We start from the raw sequence: 19,930 nt of genomic DNA on the forward strand, positions 1-19,930 counted from the left end.
TCACAATCAAAAATATTTCCATCATGTTTTTATAATATTGGGTGTGAAGAAAATTTTCTCAACATAATCCCAAAGTAAATATCATAAAACAGGCTGACATACAATCCTAACAAATTTTTTTAAATTTCTCTGAGCAAAAATATTTAAACATTAAGCAATAAATTAGGAAAAATATTCAACACATTATTATTTTTTAGCAGCAGCAGCATCACTGACCTGTACCAAGCACTTTGCTATGTGCTCCATTACATATCAACTTTTTTAGTCCTCACATTTGATCCTACCTCATATTGAGATAGGCATTATAAGTGTTCTTATTTTACAAATGAAGGCTCAGAGAGATTACTTGACTGCCCCAAAACACACAGGGCTTAAGAGATAAAGCCAGAATCCAAACAACAGTCTGTCTAAAGTAAGCTCTGTTCTTACTCTTAGCCTTAAAATATAGTAATAAGAGGGGTACCTGGCTGGCTCAGTTGGAAAAGCATGCAACTTTTGATCTTGGGGTTGTAAGTTCGAGTCCTACACTGGGTGTAGAGATAGCTGAAGAGAGTATAAATTGGCACAATTTTTCTGGAAGGCTATTTCACAATAAAACTCCAAAGTCTTAAAATGTACAGACTCTTTACTCATTATTTTCATTTATTTTATTTGTATTTATTCAAATTGCCAAATTCTTCCTTTCCTTCCCTTTGTTCACTGCCCTTCATTTTCAAACTGTATTCTTCGTTGCGTCAAACTAATCAACGCTGAATGCTTTTAAAATGAGATACTGATGTCGTACTGTAATCCTGTCATCCATTAGCTCTATAAGAGCCTTACCTAAATAAACCCAAAAGTTGAAATAATGAGATAAGACTGAGAATCAGAAAATATAATCTATATGAAAGGTACATATAGCTGCATAACAGACGATTCTATTCTTTCACTTACTACAAAACCGACATGAAAGATCTTTGCCACACTAATCTTTGTGAAGTAGAAAGACAAGTGAAATCCTCTCATACCTTGAATTGCTCTAACACGTTGTTCATTTAGCTAAGTATCTGAACATGGATAATGACATGTAAAAGGTGGTACCACATGTACTCTAATTTTATCAAAGATAGTAATATATTTTTAAAATTTACCTTTTATATTTTGAACTTTAAAAGTCTTTAAAAAACTCAAGAATTGTAAGATATAACATGAAAATTTAATCTATAATATTTTTAAAAAATATTTTAGTACAATTAACCAAAATTGTATTTATCATACTCCTCGATACTGGATATTTGTTGCATAGAAAGAACACCTATTAAGTATTTGTTGAAGTGCATATTTTTAACTGAATGATACCTAAAAATTCATTTTTTTCCCTCCAAGAGGAAATTCTTAGCAAATGAATTATAAACTAAAATCATACTTGGAAAAAAAGTTTAGCATTTAAAAGAGAAACAAAAAGTCTATCCAGACCCAAAGATCTTAGAACCATGTAAGTTCTATTTGCCAACTCCCATGCCTCAAGAATATATGTGCAATGGTGTGTTTTCTACCTTAAACACTTTTTGATATTAGAAGTGTGAATAAAGGGCGCCTGGGTGGCTCAGTGGGTTAAAGCCTCTGCCTTTGGCTCAGGTCAAGATCTTGGGGTTCTGGGATCGAGCCCCACATCAGGCTCTCTGCTCGGCAGGCAGCCTGCTTCCTCCTCTCTCTCTCTCTCTGCCTACTTGTGATCTCTGTCTGTCAAATAAATAAATAAAATCTTAAAAAAAAAAAGAAGTGTAAATAAATAATCCATATATAAAGCAACTCAAACAGTTTGCTATCTAGAAAGAATACCTAAAGAAGTACTGAAAGAATACCTAAAGAAGTACTACAGCAAAATGAAGAATAGATCTAAGAAAGGTCAGGATGCAAGAAATATTGATGAGTAAATAAATATGTAAAATTCAATAGTTAAATCTAGATAGTAGTTCACGATGTAGCTTTAACACCATAGATTCTTGAGGAATGATTTTTAAGAAAGTAGAGGCATGATGAGAAGTGTCCCCAAAATTCCATATTGGAGTCAGGCTATGGGCATAGGGATGAGAAACAAATTAGAAATGCTAAAGTTCTTATATTGGGAGAAGGAGAAAGAAGTTATACATTTGAATTAATTCCCAACATGAGCAGAGAAATACAAAGTCAAACATTTTCCTTAAAATTAAATTGAAGAGATAATAAAAATAGTATATTAATTATGACAAGAAGTTTTTTTTAAATGGTAAAAATGTAATCAATCCAACCAAAGGAAAAGAAAAAAGGAAAGAAAGGTGAACAAGGACAAGCACAATACAGAGAAAACAAGATGGGAAGAACAATACCAAAGTTGTTAGTTTTCATAATAAATGTTAAGTAAGCAAATGTAAGCAGTAAAAGGTTAATTCCTTTGGCATGAGCTTAATAAACATTTATTCAGTCATCACTTGTGATCTAGTTGGGCTTAGTGCTGGGGATAAATACAGTAGAGGAATTAAAAGAGGGCTCTATCTCTAAAGAGTTCACAGTATAAAAGGTTAAATGAAGCTATTTTATTCCATTTCATGGGGCTTCAAAATTGAAAATAATTAAAATAAGGCAACATATTCCTTTTCTTAATGGAATTATAAATTCATCTACATGAATTATAAATTCATCTACACAATTTTCTAGAAAATTGTGTTCTAAGATCTCTAAGAATTAGCTTCAGGATTCTGTCAGAAATCAATGCAAGTCTTCATAAAAATGGTATGCCGGTGATGGTGGAAACTAAGAAGCAATGAAACTGCGGGGGAGCGGGGCGGGGAGTTCCAGCAGGGGTGTGAGTCCCTGAAGTAGACAGACACATATCAAAAAATTTATCCAATTTTTAAAGAGGCTTAATACTGGTTGATATAATTTGTAACATATTTTTGCTTTGGTCTTACCCATCTTCCTCCCTCTCCCACCAAACAAAACTCGTATCACTATGCTTTCAAAGACAGATTGTGTTTGTTTAAGATGAATGGTATCTTTAGACAAAACAGACTTTCTTCCATTTGCCATTTCATGTAGTATTTACACATAACCTCAGTGAAGGAGAAATATGAGGGATTAAAAAAGACTTCCTCTAGGTAACTATGACAGAGACTGAATATACATCATTATCTCTGGGTAAAAAAAAGAACAACTAGAATCAGCGGGCAAAACTCCAACATTAATAGTTTTACTTGTCACCACTTATACACATAGAAAACAATTTTAGTTAAATTTACCAAAATGGCCTATTTCCAAATGATGAAGACCTGCCTAGTTGTAAAGATAAATTTTAAAAATTATATACTGACCGAACTGCTATTCTGCCTAATTGAAAACAATAATCTTAGCCCTTTTATGCCGAACCTAATAAATGTTAACACTTTAATGAATGTATTTAAGAATAAATTGCACACAAGTTATATTTCAGTTAAAATTTGTTTTTAATTTATGCTGTTTTGGCTAAAAAGCAGGCTCAATTTGATAAAGTAAAACAGAACTTCAAGTGGCTTATAAATGATATATTTTTCCTGTAATATTTTACTAGTTATAAATTTTAGAGTAGAAACTTAAGATAACGGTCATTAAAAACAGAATGTGAAAATATTTTAATCTTCTTTAGTCATTAATCATGTCATTTTTACCAGATTGCTCAGCTAAGTTATTTGAAACAGATTAAAACATTTTATAAACCATAGCTTTCCTGTTTCTGGTCATCCTATGTAAAATCAACCTATTGACTCTCAGTGAGAAATGCAGATAACAGAGAAACGTTCTTCTTTCTATTACATAGACCCATGACTTGTGTGGTGATATAGTGTATCTATCAAAACTCATATGAATTGGGGAAAAAACCTTTTTGAAAATTCATGCCAAAATAGAAAGATTACTAAATCTAGCAATAAGAAGAAGAAAGTAGACAAGTAAGTTCCTATCAATCATCTTATAAAAGACATGGTGTCTTTTAGATTTCTAATGGACAAATTTGGTCTATTTGGAATAAATGTAAGAAATTACTTTCTGGTTACAAGATAGAGATGAAAATGAACCTAATGAATTACTTTTTAAACTGGGGAATTTCTAAAATACAATTTAAAAAATAATTGCTAAAACATGATACACTTCAGATTTCTACAAAGCAAGTTCGAGTAAAATCATAAACCATAAAAGATCTTGTCTTAAAAACTGGTTACAAAAAAGAGATTAGAATTAACCGTACATAAGAATATAATTGTCTTTAAACATTTCCCCTCAAATCTAGAGTCATGTTTATTAAGTAATAAAGTTGGTTAAAATTGAGCTGTATCTCTTTACATCTAAAATAATCTTAATAACAATGCATCTTAGTTCATTTATATAATGTTCTATTTTAGGAAAAAATAGAATTTATCATTACTTTATTGTCACCCATACTACCAAGAAGTTCACAAATACTAAAATATTGTGAGCCCTAACTAGCTGTTGAATCAACAATTAAATCAACTGCATAATTAAATTGACACTGAGATCTGTGATTATTTTCCCCTAGGTATGCGTAGGCACATAGCACAAAATAATCAAAAGCTTCCCCTGGCCTTGAGAACTTACAAAATAAAACACCAGAGAGGCGACTGTCTTTCATGCTAGTCGCCTCAATCATATGTGAATACCCTAACAACAGTACATTTCTATGCTGAGAGTTATATCTGTTTGATATTAGATTATTCTAAAATAGTTTACAGATAGCTTACTCCAGGCAAAGCTTTACCTTAGTGCACAATCAACAAATATTTGAACTGAACATGGTGATATTAAATTTCCAAACTGATGAAATGGTATTGACTTTGACATTAAAATTTCCTTTTATTCATTGTTTAATCATAAAATGTTATATCATTTTAACAAAACATCATAATGTTTTGTTCATATCTGTCTGATATGACTATATTTGCCAATTTATAAAATTACTAGGTTACCAAAAATGCATACTAGTTCTACACAAAAAAAAACTTGAGGAAAAAATTATATTTTATCATAAATGAATTTAATATGAATTTAAATCTAAACTTTGGGGGAAAATTTTTTATTTTTTATACATACTGGGAACTATAAGAAATTTTAAGTTCTATTTTTCAACAATCCTGAAATAAAAATGTAAGATCATATAGCTACAAAAATAAATATACTGGTACCTTGCTTAGAATTTAAAAAAAAAACAATGAATTTCCTAATAAATAAGTTGGCAAAAGCCACATATGTAGGCAACATTTTAAGGAATACTGGTAATTAAAAATCAGGTCATGATAAAAACCGTAAGTGTAACTTAAAAGGCAAATATGGAAGAAATTAATATAAAGGAAGCCACAAAATGCAATAAATTTGAATAAAATCCAACTAGGAAAACCCTAAGGTATTACATTTGAATGAGTTTCAATGCCATTTTCATTCATACACTAAAAGTATGGTTATTGACTATTAGTATATAACAACATAAGGGAAATACTGAATTAATTTTAATACAGCATAGAAACAAACTTAAATCTAAAATGTTAAAAATAACATCCCAAACCCTATTTTTGATTGGCCAGGAAGCCTGAGGTTTACCATTTTTGATAGGAAAAATACTATATTACTTCAATCTGCACATTACTGTTTTGTGTTGCTATGTTCTCCCATAAAATATTTTCATTGTTATAAAATTTTCTTGTCCTTTACATCTCTTGCCTTCTATATAATGGCCTTCAATCCACAATGTAAATGATTTGGATGTAAGGTAATGTATAAACACATTTTTTGAAGGAAAAGAAAACAATTTGGCAAATATTCTATATTATTTTGGAAATGGAAAAATACATTTCTTCTTAAAACTAACATCATTCCTATCAACAAAAAAACCAACATCATTCCATTTTTATTCACTCCTCACTTAACACAATGAACACTACCACATGCTATTGTGTGAAAATATAATGTTGACTAAATATGTCTTTAATATGTATCAATTAAATATGTCCTTAATTTCAACAAATACAAAAAAAGAACAACTAAAATAGAAGATTACTAATTTCACCACTTGAGTATCATGTAAGGCACCTGTTTCTTAAGTATTTGAATCTCCAGAACATATTAAAAATCACTAAAAGATCTGTGGTCACGAGGCAAAAACTAAATTTTCTTCATCAAAACTAATTTTTCTTCATCTTCATCGGGGAACTGATGAAAAATCAAAACAACCTCTTATAAAATGTTCTTTCCTATAGCATAGTTCTATAATACAAAAGATATAACCAAAAAATTATTGAGGCATAAAAAGAACTAAAATGTCATTGGCATTTTAAACTATTTTTAATAGAACATTTTGATTTAATAAGCAAATAATTGAGTTTGCTTACTGCATTTGTACTTGTTTCCTGAATAAAGTATTTTCATACTGAAGCAGAATGTTAAAAATCTTAAGCCTGCAACAAAGTCATGTACTTAAAATTTTCTACCCTTTGTAGTTAAATGTATCTTATTTCTGCCCAGGAACGAGCAAGGTATGTCAATTTACATGAACGGACAAATAATCCATGTACTGTCCCCCAAGAAGGTTAACAATCACACCTATTCATTCCACTTGATGAAGATCTACCAATATGAGGTAAGCATTTTCACTTCCCATAGAAACTAGAGTGAACTGTATTAATTGAATTCTATTAATTTTCAACTGTATTAAAAATAAGGTGTTGTCCAAAACAAAATGATTATCAATTCCCTAGAGACTGTTTATTCTTCATCAATCATATCTTTACAACAAATCCCACATGAATATCTTTTTCAGCAGGCGATTTAATGCTGTGGGGATAATTTGCATTTAGAAATCAAAACTCTGCCTCACCTCCAAAACCATTTCTCAAGAGACTAATGAATCTACTTTGCGGGGGGGAGAAAATTTCTACAATGATATGTGACTGTCTGGACAAGTATGTCATATATATGAATAAAAATTGTCACGTGTATGAGTAAAAAGTTATATCACTAAAAATTCATAGATATTTTTTGATCATATAAACTCATATTCTAGGGGGTTTATTGCATGGTTAAGAGTAGAGGCTCTGGAATTAGGCTACTTAGGAATAAATCCCATTTCTGTCACTTACTAGCTATGCAACTTTGGGCAAAATAGCCAACCTCTCTGTGCCTTAGTCTACGCATTTATAAAATGAGAATAATAATGTATGATTTGTACAAATTAAATGAATTAGTAAATATAAAGCACTTGGTACAGTGCCTGTCACATAGTAGGCATAAAATCAACATTAGCAATTATTACTAATGCTATTATCTACAGTTAGGTCCAAATTCTTTAACATGTGCTCTCTAATAGACTCCTAACTCTACCATTACTTCCCCAAAAAGTCCTCCAGTTCTGGCAACTTGGTTTACTTATGTTCCTCAAATACGTTTTGCCCTTTTGCTTCTGTGCCTGACTTTAACTGGCCCTTTCTTTTAAATGATCTCCTTCTTTATATCTATCCAACTTCAACCTGTGAAGATCTAAGTTACACCTCCAACAAGGAACCTCTCCTATCACTGTAGCCTAAAGGGATTCCCCTTCTAAATCCCACTAGGACTCCATTACTAGAAACTGTACATACAGATATCTTCAGGTGTATGTGTGTGTGTATATCTTATCTCTATAATTACCTTATAAGATCCATGAGGGAGGAACGGTGTCAGATTCATATAGCCTCCACCACATCTAAAACAGAATAAGTGTTCTACATGTACATGCAATTTCACTGACTGATCATGTGGAATCCAAGCAAAAATGTTTACATACTGGTTCAGTGCATTAACAACAGTATTCTGGGCCTGAGAATTTCAGAACAGAGACAGCTCAGTAAACCCAACTGCATGAATGATAGCCTGACTCTGACCAAAAATACGCATCCCAACTCAATACTACTCAGCAATAACTCTTGGTACTTACATGTAACATGATTTAATTTCAAAACATTATATAGAGCAAAAAATACCACACACAAGATAATACATGCTGTATGGTTTTATTTTATATGAAGTTCAAGAACAGACTAATCAATGGTGATTAAAGTCAGAATGACAGTTGCCTCTGGGAACTGGGAATTAACTGAAGGAAAATATGAGAGAATATTTTAAGTAATGGAAATGTTCTATAACTAGATCTATATATTGACCTTCTATATCTCTTAATTTTAGTATGCTGAAGTGGTATGTTAAACCATTAAGATTTTAATACGTGCTTCAATAGCTAAGAAATAATTAAACTGTAGGGGCGCCTGGGTGGCTCAGTGGGTTAAGCCTCCGCCTTCGGCTCAGGTCATGATCTCAGGGTCCTGGGATCGAGCCCCGCATCGGGCTCTCTGCTCAGCAGGGAGCCTGCTTCCTCCTCTCTCTCTGCCTGCCTCTCTGCCTACATGTGATCTGTCCATCAAATAAATAAACAAAATCTTTAAAAAAAAAAAAGAAATAATTAAACTGTAAATTTTAAGATCTCAAGTTTCCACACATGGTTTCCTGCTCCAAGAACTTGGAAACATGGGATACCTGGGTGGCTCAGTGGGTTAAGCCCCTGCCTTCGGCTCAGGTCATGATCTCAGGGTCCTCGGATTGAGCCCCACATCGGGCTATCTGCTCAGCAGGGAACCTGCTTCCCCCTCTCTATCTGTCTGCCTCTGCCTACTTGTGATCTCTGTCAAATAAATAAATAAAATCTTAAAAAAAAAAAACAAAAAAAGAACTTGGGAACAGAGTCTTAGGTAACGGACTTGTATTATGTTTTCCAAGCCCAATTGCAAAGGAGTCTTGCATAAAGATGGTTGGATGTATTGGATAGATGAAGGCAAAGCCAATGGATGTTAAGTTATATAAAGTTTCACTGGCCAGGGCCATTCCTATTTTGAGATAGATAATTCATGTTAACATAAACTCATAAAGCTAAATATTTGATTTGTCTATTTCCCTTTTTTTCTTATTTTGTGCTTAACAGAGCAACTTTCTAGTTATGGTCTGACTCCCCGTGTAGGTCTGCCTTTAGGGTGCTAATATGCACCCTAAGGAAACTTCAGCCCCAATATGGATGATTTATTATGGCTAATTGATAAACTGAGTTCTTATTGTGATTTTGGAGTCACACAGCTTGACTATTTAAGAGAAAGAAGACAATGACCACACAGATATAAGTGTATTCTGAACCATGTGAGAATTGTATTTCTCATCATAAACAAATACATTGGCATTCTAGCTTAGTCCATTAGTCTTGTAGGTTTATTAATATGAGTCAATCCCTGAAAGATACTAAAACATTCATGTGCCTGAGGTTGGAAATTTAAGATCAGATACTGGAACACAGAAAATTCCCTGAGGCAATTAATGCTATCTTTTGAGGCTTCTTGGGAAACCGTCAGCAACATTTCAAGGGCCTACTAAAAGCCATATTGAAGTCATACACTTTATATTTTCAAGACATGTTTATAATCATATAATTATTCTTGATTTGAGAAAAAATAAATTTTCTAATTTATAGTGTATAATAGTTACTAAATATAGGAATTATAGAAAAATTAAAAGCTAATAATAACTTTTTTTTTAAATCACTCACGAAAAGAACTATCCCATAATCTAATTAAATGGGAAGAGTCATTGCAAGTCGGAGATCTGCCATATAATCCCACCTTGGCCATTCACTGTTATATGACCTTAAATAAGTCACTTAACCTTTTTGCATCTCAGCTACTTCCCTGGTAAAAAATAGTCCTGCGTATCTTACTGAGGTTTGTGACTCTCAAACTTGGTAAGATTTATTAAAAGTACTATTTAAGTGGTAAAGCATTATACAAATATTTTCATCTTACTATGTCCATTACTATTATATCCAAAGTTAGGTTACAATAATGTGATTATAAAGAAGGAATTGGATCCACTTTAGAAATATAATATTTCTAACTCTATAAATACTTTTACCAAATAATTGATCTAAGAACATGATATTCTAATATAGTAGATTTCATTATTGGCTCTATTCTTCTCCCCTTCCTATCTCTACACCCTTTATCATGTGATTCAACAGTTCTTCCCCCTAGAGGGAAGACAGAATACTTAACACACCTGCATGATCAGTGAGTAGAAAGGACAGAGTTCTTTCCCCTTCCTTAGCTTTCAGCTTGGGCACGTGACTTACTTGGCCAATGGGAAGCTAACAGACCTGATGAAAACATAGGTTTGAAATGTGTTTGCATAGTGAGGTTTGCCCTCTTCTCTGTTATCACCAGTGACAAGACCCATGGAGCAGACTTGGACCGAACCTGTGACCAACCTATGTCAGCCAACTCCCAACCAATCCATAGACAGTTGACCACAAATACGTTATTGTTTCAAGTCACTGCTTTATTAAGGTGTCCTGTTACTAGATATTATTGTGCCAATTGATAAGTGATGGGCTTGGTGACTATACAAAACACAGTATATTATATTTCTATGATCCTTCATTTATAGGATCATCTTTGTGTTTGATATGATAGTCCCTAGCCATAAATTTTATCATTATCCAACAGTTATCAATAAGTACCATCTATTTGCAGGAAGTATTTTAGGCACCAGGCTAATCAGGGTATATGACTCTAGCCTCCATAATAAACATGGCAAAATCTCAGTAGCTTATTACATGGAAAGTTTATTCCCCTCTACATAAAGGCCAATAAAGATGCTCTGGACTGAAGGGCTCTCCTGCGTGGATCTCTTCCAAGTAAGACTCAGAGATCCAGATTCCTTCATGTTCAACAGGTATCTCCGACATAATTTCAGAAGAGAGAGGTGGAATACACTGGATATTTAATCCCTTTAACAGAAATGACACATACTCCACGGAAAGAATCGGTTGTATGTCCCCACATGAGTGGAGAGAGGTGGGAAATTGTCATCTCTGGCTGAGTAGCCACTTCCCAGCAACAGCTCTACACTATGAACGGGGAGAGTAAATCTTTGGTAATTAGTTAAGCGCTTTGGTCAAAATTGCAAGAACAGAGCAGACAAAGATTCCCAACTTCATGGAATTTTTGCTTATTGACTATTTCATACCAGATACCAAGGTTATAAGGGAGTAAGACATGGTTCCTATTTTCAAAATACTCACAGACTGGGAGAGAAATAAAAGATTCACACAAATAATTATAGCAGATCATAAATGCTATAATAAATCCATTTAAAGACTCAGTGTTTGCACAGAGGAAGGAGTGATTAACTGCTGGGGAGGTGTTAGGCTGAACCTTTAAAGATAATGTCTCAGAGCCTCTTTCGTAACAAAGCTATGGGATGATGTTGGGCACAAAAAGGAAGGGGGAAAGCATCGATATTTACAGGTGGTAAAACAACTTCTTGTTTCATGTACAAATTTGGGATAATGTAAGTTTTCAATTTAGAGGCGCCTTCATTTCCTTGGGCATTGCTTTGAAATAATGTCCTCTACGGGAGGACAAGTGCAATGCATGGCCCAAGCAAGATGGTTGGTGCCAGAAAACATAGAGGACAGAAGCTGACAATACAGGAGTGGTGATATCTAAAGACACAGAATTCAATTAAAAAAAAGAAAAAGTATCTCTCCTCTCAAAGTCCTCATCAGATAAAATAGAAACTAAATAAATAATGATAGAAATCATGACTCAGACTGATCTAATAACTATGTACCAAACCTTTTCATTTCAGAGAATATAGTTTTTGAATCGCTCACAGAAGAGTTACAAAAATTAAACATATCTGGGGCGCCTGGGTGACTCAGTGGGTTAAAGCCTCTGCCTTCGGCTCAGGTCATGATCTCAGGGTTCTGGGATCGAGCCCCCACATCGGGCTCTCTGCTCAGCAGGGAGCCTGCTTCCCACTCTCTCTCTCTGCCTACTTGTGATCTCTCTCTCTGTCAAATAAATAAATAAAATCTTAAAAAGAAAATTAAACATATCTTAGGCCAAAAAATACAACTTTATTAAATACTGCATAACAGACTTACTGAAAAATAGTAAGGCTACATTCTTTGACCACCAAGCAATGAAACTAAAAATTACAAACAAAAGTGGAAAGTAGAACATATGGAAATGTAAAATACTTTCCCACGTAATCATTGTGTCCAAAAGAAAGCCAAAACTGCAGCTATTTAAAATACAATATTAGGGCACCTGGGTGGCTCAGTGGGTTAAGCCTCTGCCTTCGGCTCAGGTCATGATCTCAGGGTCCTGGGATTAAGCCCACATCTGGCTCTCTGTTTGGTAGGGAGCCTGCTTCCCCCTCTCTCTCTGCCTGCCTCTGCCTACTTGTGATCTCTCTCTCTGTCTGTCAAATAAATAAATAAAATCTTTTAAAAAAATAAATAAAATACAATACAATATTTAAAAAGCTGAAGCTTTTTGAAGGAAGTTCACAGCTTTAAATGCTCTAATTCTAAATAAGAAGAAAAGAAAAACAAAATTTAAGTATGTAACGTAATGATATACATGAAATCTAAGAAAACCAACTGCACATTATTAGAAATAAACAGAGTCTTCATTTAGATCTATCTGAACCCAAACCTCTGTACTTAGCTTCTATGCCTTGCTGCTTCCTGGTGTTAAGTTTATAAAAGGAGATGAAAGGCTCTGTCCTTTCCACTTGCTTCCTCTACACAATTCAGTAAGATTGTTGTAAAGAAGGCTGCCTGATTTTTCAGGCCAACCCTGATTAGGATCCAGTAAAAGAATAAATTAAAAATTAAATAAAAGTGAAGAAGAGAACAATATTCGTTAACATTTGTCATTGTTCTCTTGTAAGTTAATCTCTTTTAATGATAATCAAATGTGAAATGTCAGTCCTGATTAAAAGCTAGAGAAAAACTACACACTAACCAGTAGCATTATTAGGCTGGTCTCTTAAAAGTCAAAGGGGAAACCAAAGTGATACGGTTTGAATAAAGTCAAGAAAGGTAAATTTGTCAAAACCTAAAATATATTAGCTTATGTTTAAACATCACGAGTTCTTCAATTCTGGATCTAAATTTAACCTTATTAGCCCTTCTCAGCCAAATATGCAAAGAAATCCATGTGAATTTGTATAATGGTCCAACTAGTTTATTGGGAAGAATGAATAATATCCACCCTGTTTACAGCTATAAACGCAGCGTCTAGGTTTGGCACACAGTGCGCCTGATAAACATAGGTTGAATGAATGATCAGATGAACAGACAATATTTTTCTCATTTCTACTAATGACTGATGCCCAGAGACAGATTTCAATACTCGTCTAGAGATTTATATTATATTTCCTTGCTCTTTGTTGTTACAAGCCCTTCAAAAATAAATTAAAAATGAGAAAATCGATCTGAAGCAGCTGAGAAGTATTGTCAACACAACCTCCACATTGGTAAGATCTGAAAATGTTTCCCTTATTAATTTCTTGAGAAAGATTAATATGTTAGGCAGACTGTCTCATTTGCTCACAAACTTTCAAAACTCTAGTTCTACTATATTCAAATTCCTCATTTCCCTTCAACTTAGCGACCACCATTAACAGTCCACTGTATTTTTCACTGCCCTTATGTTTTTGCCTCGAGCTTTAACTGATTATATTCTTTGATTTCCTTATCCTGGTGTAGAGCCCTTTTTATACAGATCTTAAAAGCGACACTAGCTGCTTTTTGTTCCTCGGGTTTTTTGTTGTTTTGGGTTTTTGTTTTTTTTTTTTTCCTTCAAGATAATTATATTCTGTTGTGCCTTTTATTATCGTGTCTTTTAGGATCTCCTAACCTTGTACACTCTTGGGCTTTATTTAAGAGTGAGCTCCCTCCTCAACTCTCCACACGAAAACATGCTCATTAGGTTTCTTAATCCTCCATAATTTGCTTTCATGAAATCTTATACCTTTGAGTTGCTGTGTTCTATGAGCCCATTTCCTTAGTAGAGCTATTCCAAGCAGCCCAGAATCAACAAGCACTAAACATAAGCTTATTCACTTTCTCAGCCAACATGACTCTACAGAAGAAAGAAAGAAAGAAAAAAAAAACCTTTATTTTGAATGTTTATGGACCATGAAACTATACCATTTTAACTTGATATTTCATTTTCTCATCCAAACATCACCTGAGAAGGTTAAGAGCACAGAATTAGACTCCAGGCAGTCCTTAACATACAGTTATTAACTTCCAGGCTTCAGGTTCTTCTTGGTCAGAAAACTATTCTATGTTAATAGAACAGAAATAACACCATCCTGATGTTACGTAGTGACTGGTAAATCCCAACTACGGCTTTGCCTTATACCCAGTATTGAGGAGAAGAGGAAAACATCTTTTTTCAGTTATTCTGCAAGAGCTCTGCTTTTCCAAATGGGTTGTTTTTAAAAGACATGTGTGCGTTCCTGAAACATGATTGCCCCGTCAACTCTGCTCTTCTCAGCAGCTCATCCCCTGCATTCTCTTCCATTCTTTCTACTCACCACGAGCACCTTTGTTAATGGACATGTACAAAAGGGCAAACAGAGCATATATTTTATTTTTGATTGCTACTTCTTTTGGTTAAATTTAAAAACAAAACAAAACAAAAAAAAAAACAAAAAACAACAACAAAAAAAAACTTGGTGCTGAATTGAAAGAGTTAATGACGTTTCCAGAGGTGCCTATAAGTTATTCAAGCGAAGTTTACACTTCAGCCCTGTCCATGTTAACTTGTGATCCTCCCCATCCAGATGACAGAAAGCAAAGCCAGTAATTTCTTTATTTAATTGGTTTGCATCCACACACTGACCTCCAGGGCTCTGTTTACATAGCCTATCACGCAGTATGCTCCACAGTTCCTTGTCTCTTTCAAAAGCATGCTTCTCCTGAGATTTGATATATAGCTTTCATGTTTAATCACTACATTAAACTCAATGCTCTGCTTCCCCCAGCATCAACTAACTTCCCTTCTTGGGAGGTGGGGAGAAGAGCACAGCTTCTTGCTACTTCTGAACATAAAAGGAAGTCTGTTTTACTCTATTAGTAAAGTCACCAACTACACACGATTGCAGGCAAGCAACATTAGTGCATCAGTGAGGAAACAATATTAAAATGGAAACCTTAAAACTCCTTCAGAAAGAAGGTAGGTTGATTGCTCTCAGCAAAGCCGAAAACTTGAGGTGATTGAGTAACAAATCAAAAGAAACAGAGTTTAATCAGTATATACCTGAGGACACAGAGGACACAGCTACAGTGTTAATCAAATTACTTTGAGGACAGAACATTCTTGGGGTTCTTGGATCAGAATTAATTCAGTGCCACTACCTTCTGGTTGAAGGTTTTGTTAACCTCCACCACAAATAGAACTTTTGATGTCCCTTTAACTAAATGTGGACATGGTAATGCCACGACCCTTTCCATAAGAATCTGTATGTGACTCGAATTTCTGAGATAAATGAAAACCTCAAAAAAATAGTTGATTTCTTTCATTAAGTCAAGGTAATCTATAATCTTCAGGCTTTTAAAGTGACATGAAATGTATGTATTTTACTTTAAAATAGTTCAAGCAAAAAAAGAAAAGTGAAATCAGTATGGCAAATTATTAACAACTGTAAAATCTAGATGATGGATATGTGGATATTCATTACACCACACTCTATTTTTATATATAGTTGAAATATTTCATTATAAGTTTTTTTGAAGCTTTAAAAAAAAAAAAAAACACAAGCTGTTTGTGGGTTTGCTTTCATAGAAAAAAGTTGATACAGTTTTGAGAAAAAACCGAAATCACTCTCTAGGTTGATTACTTGGGTATGTATTCAACAACTGACATTTTTCACCATGTGCTGACCATGAAAACTTTCCTTCCTTCCTCCTGAAGCTCACTCCACAGTCAGAAACTCATTTACACAAATTGTAAATGTGCAGTAAGTTCTGCATAAGCTGGGTTCCTTATTTGGGAGGGGATATATATATATATATAAAATGTTACTTTGAAATCTTTTCCTTTATGGCCAGTCATTAACCATACTATTTATTTTTTGAGTGTTTTTTTTCTTTTGCAAGATTGACATCTTCCTTCATTTAAAAATCTTACTTTGTCAGGAACACTGTTATAGCTGTATACAACATTAAGCAGAGCTAGTTTACTTTCTGTGTTTGATGAACAATAGAAAATCTGAACGTATTAAAGTCATACATTTAATTGTTCCAATATGCCATCTTATTTCTAACCAAATTTGCATGATATAGCATGCCAAAGAACACAGTTCTAGCTTCCTTTGTCATGATTCCCTCATCTGATACTAAGCTAAAAGAGCTTATAAGAAAACATAATTACCTGTTTCTTAATTTGAAACCATCTGAATTCTTTCCACAACATATTTAAATTTGAAATTAAAAGAATAAATAAACTTTTAATCAGTATTCCCCATAAGATTTTTCAGAGTACAGAACTTCATAGTTTTCAAAGACATGCAGATGTTGTCCATCATAAACTTTTTTTTTTTTTTTTTAAATTAGGACTTGGAGAAAATAAGAATCATGAACAAAAAAATGTTTGGTCACCAGAGTGAAAGACATGTGTCTGTACAGATGTTATAACTATCACTACAGGAATTTAGCAGCATGCTTTCATTTGGATTTGCAAATTCAACATAAATTTTCTGACTTTGACAATCACTGCCTAATATTTCAATTCTGTACACTATTTCCAGGTTTTACTTTCAAAATGAACTTGTTGGACTTTTTCATTTTTAAGAGCTATGTACCAGATCCTTTACCCTAAAACCAGTTTCTGACCTCATCTTTAGGGAATTAAATCAGATCATAATGAAGTAGGATCTTAATAAATATTTAGTAATACTGGTAAAGATATAAAAAGATCCAACTTTTATGTAAAAAATTCATATGCCATCAATTTTCTCCATTTATTTTTTATTATACTTAGAGATTTTAATATTTATGAAATGACAAAGACTTCCCACCCTATTTTGAGTCGCCTCTTATGAATCAGTAAAAGGTCAAATCATTGATACAATGTCACCATACCTTTAGTCTCCATTTAGTCTCTATTGTAAACCAGAAATGTTTATCTTACGCTCTTACTGTCAGATGTGATTCAGAAGCCCAAACACACAGAATGGACAGATTTCTGGAACCGTGGTTCTCAAATGAGGTGAAATTGTTAACTCAAATGTACAGACCTCATATTTAAAGAGTCTCACCAAGGTGGAGACATTCATAAAGGTGTACAATAAAAGAAAGATGAAGCTTTTAAAGGAGAAAAGCATGTTAGCACCTTAATGTCATGACCAAAAAGAATGTATATGGTCCTCAGGTCCTTTGCGAACATAATGAACAAAAACTTTTATTTAAACTTAAAACAGAATGGAACTCAAACCAGAGTAAGAATGTTACTTTCAAATTCAGTAAATTATGTTTCTTTGCAAATTATTTTCTCCTGGAACTGAAAATCAATGTTTATTTATCTATGAACAATTCACTAAATGGTATAATTTCTTTGTATGAATATGAGACAATTTTTGTGTTTTTAATTATAAACACCATTTGACAACCTGAAGCACATACATCTCAGCAAATGACATAAAGACACAGTCCAACCTAAGGATTATATGGCTATATTCAGGCTTAATGAAAAGAACATCTAAGGAGGTTGATATGCCATTGTTTCTGAAAATATAAATTTTTTCTTGATAGATGCAAAATAATGGCTTCAGGTGACCTTAGTTTTCCATTCCCGCCACAACAAAACAATTCTTTAAAAAAAACTAACAAATCGTAGGCAAATTTCTATTTCTATTGGCTTAAACTCTTTTTAGTTTTCTAGATTAGTGCTTGCTTCAGCAGTACATAAACTATAGTTTGCTGGATTAAATGTATTTATTACCCACATTTGATGACAAGTCACTTGCACATAATCTTCAAATCATTCAGGACGCCTTAGCTACTTAGAGAATAATATTCTATTTTGAGCAATAAGTATGTACAACTCTTACTTCTGCTTTTAAAATGAAACTTGGCAGATACAGGGCATTGAAGCCTTATTGCAGAACTATCAAGAATCCCAAAGTGAACATCTCCAGTTAGGATTCCAAGCAGCTGATAGCCTTGGGTGGGGTTCATGTTTTGAGAAGAGGCTGCCCAGTCTGTTTAAAATCAAAAAGGCTCTTGGTCTGATGAGTTACTCCTCAGAGAATAATGTAAATAAAATACACTCAGAATAACATTACTAATGTAAACATACCTGAACCGGAGTCGAACTTGCTTTCGGACCTGTAAAGAGAAAGAAATTTTTTACAATAAAAAAATTGCTTATTAAAGAGCAACTGTTACTTTGCGAGAGGGGAACCAATAGTTAGAGATTTCAGTACATTGGCTGACAAGGAAAATCGCTTTTAAAATGTAAATACCTCATCTATTTTAACTATTTTAGATGTATACATTATCCTAAGTCCCCTAAACATGCACATTACCTGTGGAGACAGCACAGTATGAAAAAGATAGTTAACTTTTTAACTTGTTTTGAGAGGAGGATAAATTATAGATCCAAAAAAAGGCAGATTAACTTGTTTCCATAATATAATAAAGCAATAAAAAACTCAAATTGAAATTTATCCTCTTTCTTATTATTAAAGATTTTCAATTATTCAACACCAAGTTAATTTTTCACTAAGTTCTTCGCCCAGTAAATGAACCTAGTCACTCCATACATTTAATAAGAAGGAGGAAAAAAAAAAAAATCCGAGCTCTTGTGGGAACATTATGTTTCAGATATAGGTTCATACTGGTTGTAAATTCAGAAGCCTTTGAAGCTCTCAGTTCGGCTGTGGGAAAACTTCTGTTGGGTAATTACTCCCAAGATGCTGCTGATGTGCTGTCAAGCAGAATTAACCCTATGACTAGGCCTATCTACACAGGCTACTATAAGACAGCATTGTCTATATCTAGCTCTCAAACCAATTAGTGGCCATGCTCCAGTCGGATTTATATCACACATTAACAATCAATAGTATATATGTTCACAGCTGCCACAGCAAGATACAAGAACCCACCAGCAGGAGTCCTGTTAAGGGATGTTACATTGACAGAGAAGATTTTTTTTTTTTCCTGGGGAAATGTAGTTAACTAAGTGGGAAAGGAGAATTCTTTGAAATTATGCCAGGGTACCAAAGCACTTTTGGAAGCAGTGGCTTTCTTTACCTAAATGAGTTTCAAGAGAAGTCATCAAAGGGGAGAAGGAGAAAGGAGAAGCGAGAAGCAGCTTCCTTTGTCATAAAAAGCCATTTTTCCTCAAGTATTCTCAAGTAAAGCTTCACCTGATACTTAAACTAAGTCAATAACTATAAAAAAAAAAAAAAAGAAGAAGGTATTATGACCGCCGTGGTTATCAATAACCAGCGAGGTAAGCCAGGTGCGCATTTCCCCCACGCCCTGGCCAGTCACAGTCCTCCTCTCAATCCTCCTCTGACCCATCCCTGACCACCATGTCAGCTGGAGACCATTTTTGGTTTTTGTTTTCTCTCCTGCTATGGAAAGCCCTGCCCTGGGTCCTCTTCCTTGTTTCCAGCATCCCTGAGTCCAGTCTAAAGGACACTTGCCCCCACGTCCTCCTGGCATCCCCCCCTCCCCCCGGTCACAGCATGTACACAGTGGCCTGGTGCTCAAACAAAGCAACTGTCTGCTGAGGGGCACGTCTGCCTCCACACATAGCCTTCTCACCTGCATTGCAGGGGGTTCTTCCTTCTGTCTAAGCATCCCTCCACTTCTGTGCTAAAAGGCACTCTCATCCAGCCTGTGTGAGTGACTCCTCTTCTCTGCTGTCTCTTCGATCTCGGGTTTCTATAGGTTTCTCCTCCCTTCTTCAGAGAAGTGCTCGGGAATGAAATAAAGGTCCTCTTTCAAGTCAGTGCCCTACTTTCCTGCGCTTGCAATCAAGTGTATGGA

At 34.2% G+C, this 19,930-nt stretch overlaps 1 protein-coding gene across 3 annotated transcripts in view; it reads right to left on the minus strand.

Moving 5' to 3' along the window:
- MSRB3 (methionine sulfoxide reductase B3) overlaps nt 1-19,930 on the minus strand; it is a 169,176-nt gene that overhangs the window by 70,585 nt on the left and 78,661 nt on the right. For all 3 annotated transcript variants that reach the window (XM_059402537.1, XM_059402539.1, XM_059402538.1), the window contains one exon: nt 18,231-18,259. In XM_059402537.1, coding sequence (XP_059258520.1) covers nt 18,231-18,259 — 29 coding nt within the window. The remainder of the gene's footprint in view (nt 1-18,230; nt 18,260-19,930) is intronic.

Source organism: Mustela nigripes, chromosome 6, assembly GCF_022355385.1.
Source record: "Mustela nigripes isolate SB6536 chromosome 6, MUSNIG.SB6536, whole genome shotgun sequence".
Classification (NCBI taxonomy): domain Eukaryota; kingdom Metazoa; phylum Chordata; class Mammalia; order Carnivora; family Mustelidae; genus Mustela; species Mustela nigripes.